This window comes from Chelon labrosus (genome assembly GCF_963514085.1).
Source record: "Chelon labrosus genome assembly, chromosome: 13".
Taxonomy (NCBI): Eukaryota; Metazoa; Chordata; class Actinopteri; order Mugiliformes; family Mugilidae; genus Chelon; species Chelon labrosus.
This window is the reverse complement of record NC_140346.1, coordinates 8,871,108-8,883,113: the sequence shown is the minus strand read 5'-3', so window position 1 is coordinate 8,883,113 and position 12,006 is coordinate 8,871,108. Positions and strand designations below refer to the sequence as shown.

The following is a 12,006-nucleotide window of genomic DNA, read 5'->3' as shown; positions in this document are numbered from 1 at the left end:
ATTTCAAACATCAGCAGACACAACTTTGAGACCACAACACACCAGAAACTAATGACTTATCCAAAAGGTAGATGTGAAAATTGTAATAGTTATGTCTGTACACTACGAAACTATTTTTTCTTCACTGCCAGTGTACATTTCTTCTATTTTTACAGCATCAGTGAGCTAAACTAAAGAAAGATGTTGTGGAGTCATTGTATAAACTTTATTTACTAAGCCCTGGTTCAACCATAAAGACTCACAATGATGCTGACAATATAGAAAATATTTCACCAAAAAGTGATTTATATATATTAAATTTATTTACATTTTGTTACAGTCATTTACATGCAGTCTTTTCTCAGAGAGCAAGCAAGTCATCCAACTCATCTCCATGTTATAATGGTACATATGTCACTTCCAGTCCAATCCACTGACAAAACAATCTGATGGAAGTACGAGATGAGCTGTGACCTAAATGGCTGATGGCACTGACCAGACTGTACCAACCCTCAGCCTGTGAAGAAACACAGATAACTACAGTTAGTTTCACACACACAGACAGAGTCCTAACTCCAGCACACATAGTCCACATGTTTGCCCTGCCTTTGTCGTCAAGTGTGTGATAGTTGTTTACCTGTGTGGCAGTTACCATCAGCTCCCTGAAGAGGTTGACGGGATCGTGCAGCTTCCTCATTTGTAGATTCTTGGTGAACATGAACCTCTTCAGGTGTAACATAGGAATCTGTAGACAGAAAAGGAAAGAGCAGGGGAAAGAGGATTAATCCAGACTTGAGACACTTAATAAATCAGTATAAACTTTATTTACTAAGCCTTGGTTCAACCATAAAGACTCACAATGATGCTGAGAATATAGAAAATATTTTATTAAAAAGTGATTTATATATATTGCATTTATTTACATTTTGTTGTAGTCACTTACATGCAGTCTTTTCTCAGAGAGCAAGTAGGTCATCCAACTCATCGCCATGTTATGATGGCACATATGTTACTTCCAGTCCAATCCAGTGACAAAATAATCTGATGGAAGTACAAGATGAGCTGTGACTTGGCAACGGTGGCGGGAGAAACCTCGGGAGGAACCTGGCTCTCTGGGGGAACCCGTGCCTCTTGAAGGCTGGGGGACCTCCTGCTGCTCCAGGACACAGGACGAGCTGCTGGTCCATCCGAAACCACCATCTTCGTCATCTGCAGCACAAAAACAGAGAATCCACAGAGTTACCTGTGAAGCCTCCATGGCTGCTTACCTGACTGGATCCTCATCTACAGGCCAGGTCTCTGCTCTTGGTGTCACCCAGGCAGTCCAGCGTCATTCAGTCCCACCATTACCAGACTGGCCTACATCTAACAACAGATATGAAAACATTAGTAAGCAATTTAAACAGCAACAATCTGCATGACAGAGTCACAGAGTTTTACTCTCACCCTTCTTTGGTAAAAGAGGATGTACGCTGTTTTCTGGCGATTTTCACAAACAAAGGCTCCAGTCGTGTCCAACACTAGGGCATCGTTATACTGGAGCCAGCAGTCAGCGGGGTCCTCTGGTGTGTGGTCAGGGTGCAGCCCATCGCTTATGTAGTGTCCTAAAAGGAGAAGAATCATTGTTATATCAGAGCTCCCAGCATGAACTGAAGTTATGAGACTTTACTGAGGAGGAGAAGTAGAGTTTCCATCCAATTCAAAACACATTTCAAGAGAATCAAATAATTAAGGTGTAATTAACAGAGTAGTAGTCAAACCTTAAACACCAAATCCATGAATAAATAATGACAGAAATGTGGCATTTATAGGTTACAGTCTCCTCTCATGTTTTCTTACCTGTGTTTCCTCCAGATCCAAAATGGCTGATGGCACTGACCAGACTGTAGCAACCCTCATCCTGTGAAGAAACACACATAACAACAGTTAGTTTCACACACACACATAGACACAGTCCTAACTCCAGCACACATAGTCCACATGCTTGCTCTGCATTTAACGTCAGGTGCGTGATAGTTGTTTACCTGTGTGGCAGTTACCATCAGCTCCCTGAAGAGGATGACGGGATCGTGCAGCTTCCTCATTTGTAGATTCTTGGTGAATGTGAACCTCTTCAGGTGTAACATCAGGAATCTGTAGACAGAAAAGGAAAGAGCAGGGGAAAGAGGATTAATTCAGACTTGAGACACTTAATAAATCAGTATTTAATAAACAAAACACTCGCTGCAGTGAGTTAAGAGGATATTTGAAAAGCACAGTTTGTAATGGATGTGGTGACACTTACTTCGGCAGGGTCAGAAATGTGGAGAGCCGGCCTGATGTGTTTCCTCCACACTCACACCTGTAGTCCAAGAGTGTCTCCTGCAGGGACAACATGCTGTCAGTTATGTACTGTATAACACACCAACAACACATCCACACACATGCACAGCCATGTGTCAGTCAGTGCAGATGTGAATGAATGAAAACTGGAGGTTCTTACCATCTGGGATTCCTGGAGCATGTACTGCACTGAAGCTCCAGGGATCAGGTCCAGAGAGAGATTGGTGAACTCTTCCTCTCTGATGGACTGAGCCCCACAACTGTGCGTTAAAGGGACAATACACATAAACATACATGTCAAGAACATGACATCATCAGTAATACAATAGAGCCATTATGGCAGGTCACAGGTTCAGTTCATATATGAGACGCAGTCATCACGAAAGGTTCATAAAAAAATAAAAAATGTTTCTCTACTAAAATGATAATTAATTTCTGTTTAACACTTTTAATGCTTTGAGCTAAATAGATTCATTTCAATTAAGCTCTATTGTACTGAAGTGGAGGCAGATGTTTTACATGTAAAAATGTCAAGATCTAATCGCAAAGAAATGACTTTACCTACATAATACCTAAGCCAGAATGAGCATTTGATTAAAGTGACCCTTGAACAGATTCATACAAAGAGAATACAACTGCAGAGAGCTGGTGAGCTTTGGCTTGCTATCACAGACTTTGAGGTTTTACCTTTTACATGTCCTGGTGATCTGCATTGTGAACTCCAGGTTTCTCTTCACAGTGTTGGGCCTGGTACTAAGGCACTCAGTATTGGGGTTTGGCTATCATGAATAATTAATAATTATCAAAAATAATTATTTATTATTAAATAATTGGATCTGAATTACTAGATCACCTCGGGGCACCACCCTTCTAGGAAGGGAAAAGATAGCCAATTAATCAAAACAGTCTCATAAATTATACTAAATTGTCAATATAGATTTCTGATTAATAATTAACTTAATAACTATAACCAAAATTACCACGTTAACAACTAGTTGCAGTTGAAGGAATTTGGAGTTCTTGACAGTGTAGAGGTTGGCAACATTCACTCTTGTGCAATATTAAACAGACAGGTATGTTTAAAAGACATTTATTAACAAGAATAAAATTAACATACAAGCTAACTACAGTGTACTCAATACAGGTGTGTGTGTGTGTGTGTGTGTGAGCCAAAATGGCCGCTGGTTGTGTGTGAGCCAAAATGGCCGCCGGTTGTGGGCGTGTCAAGATGGCCGCCGGTTGTGGGCGTGTCAAGATGGCCGCCGGTTGTGGGCGTGTCAAGATGGCCGCTGGGCCTTGAGGTCTTGAACACAAAGGAAACAATGGCTGCTGAGTGGGGACACTCATGTGCCGTGTGCTGGCCAAATGCCTTGGTGGAATGTGATAAGAGAATGTGATAAGAAGTGCCAGGTTAGAGAAAGGATGGTTAGTTTAGCATGCAAGAGACCCTGAGTCTATGTGTTGCATAATCTAAACTAACATCAAATCACTATACTAAACACTCAATAAAACAAATATCACATCAAATCAAAGTTTAAGTTCTATGCTTTGCTTAGCTTAACTAGGCCCAGGTCATACTACCAGATTTGGTGGAAAAGTCAATTTCTGGTGTGTTGCTCCTTTAGCTGGCAGTTCCTGATGGAAGGCCAAACTGGGAAAAGCTGTAGTCCTTGCTGTGTTTTCCTGATGGCAGACGTTGGAGGGGAAACTGGCCGCTCCTTGAAGTCCTTTGAAGTGGCTTGTTAGCAGCTCGGTGCTAACTAGCCGTGTGGCTCCTGTTGTTTGGGAGTTTAGCCTGCAAACCTTCTGTTGTTGGCTAAAAAGCTGGTGTAGATTCCTCAGCAGGAACTCGCTTCGCTGCTGTATGGAGAACAGGCCTGCAAGTAGTTGCTCTTTGTTAGCAGACTACCTGGCGCCCAGCTGCAGCTTAGCAGCTGGGGGTCTCCACGTGGAGGTGTGGAGTTGTAGAGGGTAGGAGGATAAGAGAATAAGAGAGTAAGAGAATAAGAGCGAGGACAAAGGCCAAACAGTGCATTTTATATGACCTGATGCCCTCATAGGTCACATGCCACTGTCAGCCAGTGAACTGCTTGGTCAGTTTTTCACACCTGGAGGATTGTGGGATACTGGGGTTTTTCCAGGGCTCCTTTGTTCCCAAGACAAAAGCAGCCATGTGGTTACCTGATTATGCACCACCAGGTTCAGATCCCAACATTCCCCCCTTTGGTCTCACGATCTCACTCGATGTGTGGTCGTGAGAGCACAAGTGTCCGTGTATAATCCAAGTTGGAAAAGTTCATTCATGGTAATGACATCTGGGCAGTCGGTTAACCAACTGGGCTGTGGTAAACGCTAACTATCTTAGCTAAGCAAACAAAATCATCAGGTGAAAAACTGAAATACACATAAGCACATTGACAGTTACTAACAGTGTTAGTGAGAAAGAGAAGAATGTCAGTGATGTAAATTGTTAGGGTAAGATACAGAAAGAGAGTGGCACCTACAATGATAAAACCATTTCCAAATGTCCAAGAGTTTTGTGGTTTACTCATTGGATCCTATTAGAATAATCATTATTCAATGCAGTACTCGGTCTGATCTTAACAGAAATAACAATTTTGTCCTTCATGCAGATGTTGCTGCGGAAGGATGTCATCACATTTTAAAATCTTGGTTGTCAATGGCTGTATCATTGTCTAAATGTGTCCTAAAATTTGTGTTGAATAAGGACATGTATAAATTGCAAAATACTACCAAGGAGTTGGTTCAGGTGTAATTGCAAAGTTAGACAGTGGGTCTGGGTCCAACCAGAATTTAGGCTTTTCTCAGCTAATAGTGGCAGGTGTGACTATTAGTGAGTTGAAAACTATGGAGTTTGCTGCTGTTGCTAACAAATCAACAAGTTTGCCTACTTAACTGCAAAGAAAGTAAAGTACTTAGTACCTACTAGCAGTACAGGGATGGACTGTGTTATTATTTCCGTGAGGAAGGAACTCTGAGCTTGTGTTGCCTTAAGTTCTTCTGAACTCGTGGCTCAGGGCTGTAACGCTCCGTGTAGCCAGAGGCATTGTCACTGTCTGCTGAATTATGATCATCTAAACTGCACTCAGAGATGCTGCGATCATCATCTGAGCAGTCTATTGGCTGATCATACTGCTGGGCCATAATTTCGGAGTAAGGCTTTCTACAGCTTCGACTGTGTGAATGCCTATCTCGGGGAAGCTGGCGGACATGGCGGCTACGCTCAGTGTCCCTGTGTGGCCCTTTATCACCCCCCTTTGGTCTGTTGTGAGGGTGATGTTTAAAGGTGGTAGATTGGGATGATGCCTTGGTGGTTGAGCTGGAGGGCTCAACTGTCTTCCCTCTTGTTTTGGAAGTGACAACAGTTTCCCAAGCCACCTGTGTCATCTTCCTGATGTCCTGCATCGAGGGGTCACCTTGGCGTGTCATGAGTACAACGTGAGTGCGTACACATGGGTGCAGGTTCTGCAAGAATAAAGACTTGAAGGTGGAGTTCTCTTCTAAGCCTGGTGCATTCTTGCCCTGAAAGTACACGTCTCAAACGTTTGTAATAATCTCTAGAATGCTCATGACGGGTATGTTTAATTTGGAGGGCTGCAACCATTGAGTCGATCTCATCAGCAGTAGAAGAGAATTCTTCTAGTAGTGCTTGACGGAGCTCTGTGTAGTCATCTCTGACTGTGGGAGGATGTGACTGGATAAACTTATGGACAGCTTTAGAGCTTGTTTTCCATACAAGTTTAACCTTCTCCCTTTGGGTTGCATGGGGCAAATCAATTAGGGCGTGGTCTAAATCCCTAACGTAATTGTCAACGTTATGATCACAACTGTCTGGATCAAAATGTTCAATGTCCTTGGCAAGGAACTCAAGCACTTTAAAGCGGGGACACTGTGGTGTCCGGGCAGGTGCGTCACGTGCAACAGTTATCTCATGTGGAAAGGCGGGGGCTGGGCAAACCTGTGGTGTTGTAGTCCCCCCTTCGGAGAGATGGGCACGGATGGGAGTGTCATACATCATAGGCTGAAAAGAAGATTGGGCAGAATATCGTCTGGAGGATAAACTACACATCTCTTCACGGTCTATATCAGAGAGATGGGACGTCAGATAATTGTTACCTCGGTCTCTCAGAGGAGGTTGAGGACCTGACTCCATTCCCAGGAACTTAGGGTCAGCTGGAAATTGTTCCCATTTTCTAACTGTAGGGGAAGTTAACCTTTCACTACAGGAGGAGTGTGAATCGGAATAACCAGAATCACATTGGCTTAATGACTGTGGTGGGGAAAGACAACCCGATTTAAGCCTTAGCAGTTCTTCTTTGTGTGCACAAAGATCGGACTCTGCTGAGTGCAGGTCTGCTAAGTAGCGCATAGCTTTCTTATTGGCCATTTGTACCTCATGGAGGAGACAAGCCGTTTGCGCTTTAAGGGACTCTACCTCCTTTTCTAAGGCTGCTTTGCTCTGAGAGGCAAGGCTGGATTGCCTGTGGAAGTTCAGAAGCAAACATCTTAACAATGGGCCTTTGGATGCAGTCTGTGCATCACACCTGTCCTTCAGTAGAGAATCTATCTCATCCCTGCACTCACTGAAATTCAACTTGTTAATGAATTCAGGGTAGCCTGGGTTTAGGCTCTGTGCAAGGGAGGAAATGAATTGCTCTACACAGGGGTTCTCCATTGTTATATGGGATAGAGGTGAGGTGTCAAAAACAACAACAAAGCAATGGGGTTAGCAATGCTATGCTAAGTAGCTATGTAGCTTCTAAGAGAGAGGCTAGAACGGTAGCTATGGCACCATCTAGTGGCTCTAGTGGGCACAACAAATTTGGTAACAGTAAATGCAAATTTACTCACCAAAACTCAACATGCAGTAACTGAAATGCAGGGCAGTGACAGTTAGAGGCGTGATTCTTAAAGTTAACTTGGGCTGTAACACGTGTTAGTGGCAGCTAAGTATATAACTTATATTTCACAGGGCTGGTAGCACACTGTGGCTCTATCTCAGACTCCTTATCTTACTTAGGCTGAAATGCATGGCAGTAACAGCCGGCACAAGTTCTTTCACACAGGGCCGGTGGCACGCTGTGGTTTAATTCAACAGGGGAGCACTTAAATTAACAGGAAACAGCTTGACTGGATTGCATGAATACGTGGTATTCGAATGCAGAAATTCTTACTACGAAAAGTAGGTTCAACTTGAATTAGCTAGCAGCAAAAGCAACTCTTAATGTAGCACAATGGGACTTAAGACGGTAGTTATTAATAACGAATTATTAATAATTTATCAATTTATGAATTTCATAAATTATCACCACACTGCACCTGTTTGTTAGTACAACTGGACATCTACTCCTGTGGTAGACTAGTGGGATTGAACGTTAAGACTGGCAAGTCTAAAAATTGTTCAAAAATATTTTTGGCTTTGGCCAAAGTTATGCTGAAATTAATATTGCACAATTATGAATAATTGCCAACAGTACTCTGCCTCACACGGGGCACCATTTGTTGGGCCTGGTACTAAGGCACTCAGTATTGGGGTTTGGCTATCATGAATAATTAATAATTATCAAAAATAATTATTTATTATTAAATAATTGGATCTGAATTACTAGATCACCTCGGGGCACCACCCTTCTAGGAAGGGAAAAGATAGCCAATTAATCAAAACAGTCTCATAAATTATACTAAATTGTCAATATAGATTTCTGATTAATAATTAACTTAATAACTATAACCAAAATTACCACGTTAACAACTAGTTGCAGTTGAAGGAATTTGGAGTTCTTGACAGTGTAGAGGTTGGCAACATTCACTCTTGTGCAATATTAAACAGACAGGTATGTTTAAAAGACATTTATTAACAAGAATAAAATTAACATACAAGCTAACTACAGTGTACTCAATACAGGTGTGTGTGTGTGTGTGTGTGTGAGCCAAAATGGCCGCTGGTTGTGTGTGAGCCAAAATGGCCGCCGGTTGTGGGCGTGTCAAGATGGCCGCCGGTTGTGGGCGTGTCAAGATGGCCGCCGGTTGTGGGCGTGTCAAGATGGCCGCTGGGCCTTGAGGTCTTGAACACAAAGGAAACAATGGCTGCTGAGTGGGGACACTCATGTGCCGTGTGCTGGCCAAATGCCTTGGTGGAATGTGATAAGAGAATGTGATAAGAAGTGCCAGGTTAGAGAAAGGATGGTTAGTTTAGCATGCAAGAGACCCTGAGTCTATGTGTTGCATAATCTAAACTAACATCAAATCACTATACTAAACACTCAATAAAACAAATATCACATCAAATCAAAGTTTAAGTTCTATGCTTTGCTTAGCTTAACTAGGCCCAGGTCATACTACCAGATTTGGTGGAAAAGTCAATTTCTGGTGTGTTGCTCCTTTAGCTGGCAGTTCCTGATGGAAGGCCAAACTGGGAAAAGCTGTAGTCCTTGCTGTGTTTTCCTGATGGCAGACGTTGGAGGGGAAACTGGCCGCTCCTTGAAGTCCTTTGAAGTGGCTTGTTAGCAGCTCGGTGCTAACTAGCCGTGTGGCTCCTGTTGTTTGGGAGTTTAGCCTGCAAACCTTCTGTTGTTGGCTAAAAAGCTGGTGTAGATTCCTCAGCAGGAACTCGCTTCGCTGCTGTATGGAGAACAGGCCTGCAAGTAGTTGCTCTTTGTTAGCAGACTACCTGGCGCCCAGCTGCAGCTTAGCAGCTGGGGGTCTCCACGTGGAGGTGTGGAGTTGTAGAGGGTAGGAGGATAAGAGAATAAGAGAGTAAGAGAATAAGAGCGAGGACAAAGGCCAAACAGTGCATTTTATATGACCTGATGCCCTCATAGGTCACATGCCACTGTCAGCCAGTGAACTGCTTGGTCAGTTTTTCACACCTGGAGGATTGTGGGATACTGGGGTTTTTCCAGGGCTCCTTTGTTCCCAAGACAAAAGCAGCCATGTGGTTACCTGATTATGCACCACCAGGTTCAGATCCCAACACAGGGCAGACGTAGCTTCTCTCAATGAAGGCTGCAAACTCCTGCAGCGGTGAAGCCAGACTCCTTATCTGATCCATGACGGCTGTTAGGAACTCATGAGCATCCTGAACACATAGACACACACAAATACACAGATATGATGTGATGCAAAAACGAGAAAATGTGCAGGCAGGGAAACATTAAATCACAAGCTGACTCACTTTTTGATCACAGCCCTGAAATTCAGGAGCCCGGATTGAGAGGGCCCTCTTGAACATGGCGAGGGCCCAAAGTTTGTGGCCGGCATTTCTGGAGCTGCAACATCTTGCAATGTTCATCAAACAGCTGGTGAGGAAGAAGGAAAATGATGGTTGGTGTTTCATGTTGGCCTCCAGGTTTTTGTGTGTGTGTATTTGTGAGGATATGTGTTGTACCTCATGATCTCAGTCCCTGGACTCAAACTCCACACCTCCTTCTGGGAGCTGACATCCATGATGAACTCTGTGAGTGTCAGTAGACTCTGGAGGCTGGAATTCATGTAACAGATCTGGCCTGGGTTGGGAAACCTGACACACAAAACAAGTCACATGACACGTCAACATGATGATCTTCAATGATTAATCACAGAAATGGAGACTAGTTTATTTTCTATAAAACATTCCAGCTGTTTGTTGGTTTCTTGTGTTTCTGTGTGACAGAATGTGTGTACAGATTTACTCACCCAAACCAGGAGTCCTGTTGAATCCTGACACTCTGCAGGTAGGAGACCTGTGCAACATCTCTGTGGCTGCGGGGACACTCCTTGGTACTACAGAGACATAGACTGACAGTCAGTAAACAAGTTGTGAGTGTGTGGACATTAATCTGCTCTCACAGACTCTGTGTTGTAAACCTACTTGTTGGTGGAAGAGTCTTCATCAGCTTGTCTCTGGCTCACAGCTCCAGTGACAGCTTCTTTCTTCTCTTCCGGCCCTTCTTTCTCAGCTTGGATGAAGCTGGCGGGCTGTTGGGTTCCATCCTCGCTTTCATCAGAACTGGAACTTAGAGTGAGATCATTTTATTAACTATTTGGACAACTTCATGAATAAAATACATGACGTAACTCACGGTGAACAGTAACAGTCAGTCAATACAGTGAAATGAGTCTGGTTACCTTGTGCAAAGAGGGCCATCATCAGAAACTGGAGAAACTCGATGTTTTCTCTGTTGGACAAAAAATAAAGTGGGGTTTAATAACAGAGTACAGCAGAAAAATGACGTTACAAGACAACATTCAAGTCCAGACTAGAAAGGAACAAGTAATATGAAACACTGAAACTTTAAAAACATACTTTGCAGCAGTATAAAAGTCTCCAGAATGTCTTCTTCTTCTTCTTCTTCTTCTTCTTCTTCTTCATCGTCGCCTTCTCCTGCTGCTGTTTTTCTTCTTCAGGCTGGGGCGCTGCGGATGAAGCTGCTGCATCTGAGGAGGCGACTCTGCAACCAAACACAGCTGGTTATTCTACTGCTGATTTAATTTGGAGTGTAGATAAATGACCTAAAGTGATTTGAAGTGTTTTAAAGGTTGAATCTCTCTGTCAGCAGATACTGACACCTACCCCTGCTGCAGGTCGGCGCGCTCAATCACAGTCTTTGAAGGACCCTCATCTTTTGTCTGTAGAGTAAAAACAAAAATGATACTAAGAAAAAAACTACACCAAGAACCTTTTGTGTCCAAACATTTGCTAGACACTTCTAAAATGATGATTTATAGCTTCCTGCCACACATACCAGGGTTCGGCCAAAGAGTCTGTACCACCAAGGAGTCCGTCCTTTGTTGTTTTCTGGTGTGGTCTTGGTGGCTGGAGCCTCCGACATGGTGACTCTGGTGACGGACAGAAAGATTATTCTGTTGTGAACTCATGTTTGAACGTCATTCATAAAATATGGGACTTGTTTAAAGACGTTAGTGACTCTGTCACAGACTTCAACAGTGGATTCAAACATTAGAGGTTCACTTGTTAAAGCCTGTCATTGCTAAAAGTGACTTAAGGTGTAGTGAATGTTCACAACTAAAATCAGCACACTGATTACAAATAAACTTATTTAAATGTAAATGTGGATTCTTTTAGTAATGTGGACAACCTGGTAGTGACAAGACTATTCATAATCCTTTAATAATTTAGTCATTTGTAAAGCAGAGATGGGAATTAATTTCCTCCGCAACTGAACTCATTTCCAGCTTCATTGTTAAGTTAAATATCTTTTAGAGACAAAGCTTGTAACTTGAACTCTGAAAGTTTACGACAGGTATTTGTATGAAATATTCACTGACGTTTTCTAATAGAAAATCTTTAAATCATCAGATGAATCAATACCACAGAGATTGTCAACATCAGAAGCAAGTCTTCAGAAGCCGTCACTTATCATGGCACACTGGAATATTTATCTTTTAAAGCTGACGGAGGAAACTACACAAACTCTCGTGCAAAGTAAAGAAACTCACTGCAGTTGTACTTTATAAATAATTACAATAATATATTTCTGAATATTTCTGTTGTTGGCACAAGCTGACTTTCAAGACTGGAGCTTTGGGCTATAATATGTGTTAAGTCATATTTTGGCTCTTTGTTTCTTACCTCTCATTTGAATTGGAGCGCTCTTCGCTCTGATCTCCCTTGGGATGTACGTGTCAAAGTTAAGTACAGGAGAGAAACATGAAATTTACTGACAAAAATTAAATTATGGATCT

General features: G+C 42.6%; 1 protein-coding gene across 1 annotated transcript; it reads right to left on the bottom strand.

Moving 5' to 3' along the window:
* Window positions 1–1,353: 1,353 nt before the first annotated feature.
* LOC311497789 (ubiquitin carboxyl-terminal hydrolase 37-like) lies at window positions 1,354–11,132 on the bottom strand (the record flags this gene model as incomplete). Its single annotated transcript, XM_084558155.1, has 13 exons — window positions 1,354–1,583; window positions 1,819–1,879; window positions 2,004–2,112; window positions 2,264–2,340; window positions 2,462–2,561; window positions 2,989–3,040; window positions 9,301–9,400; window positions 9,497–9,620; window positions 9,710–9,841; window positions 9,997–10,083; window positions 10,172–10,315; window positions 10,429–10,478; window positions 11,046–11,132. The coding sequence occupies 13 exons, from the start codon at window positions 11,130–11,132 to the stop codon at window positions 1,378–1,380; spliced, it is 1,329 nt and encodes a 442-aa protein (XP_084414281.1). The 3' UTR covers window positions 1,354–1,377.
* Between the last annotated feature and the right edge of the window lie 874 nt (window positions 11,133–12,006).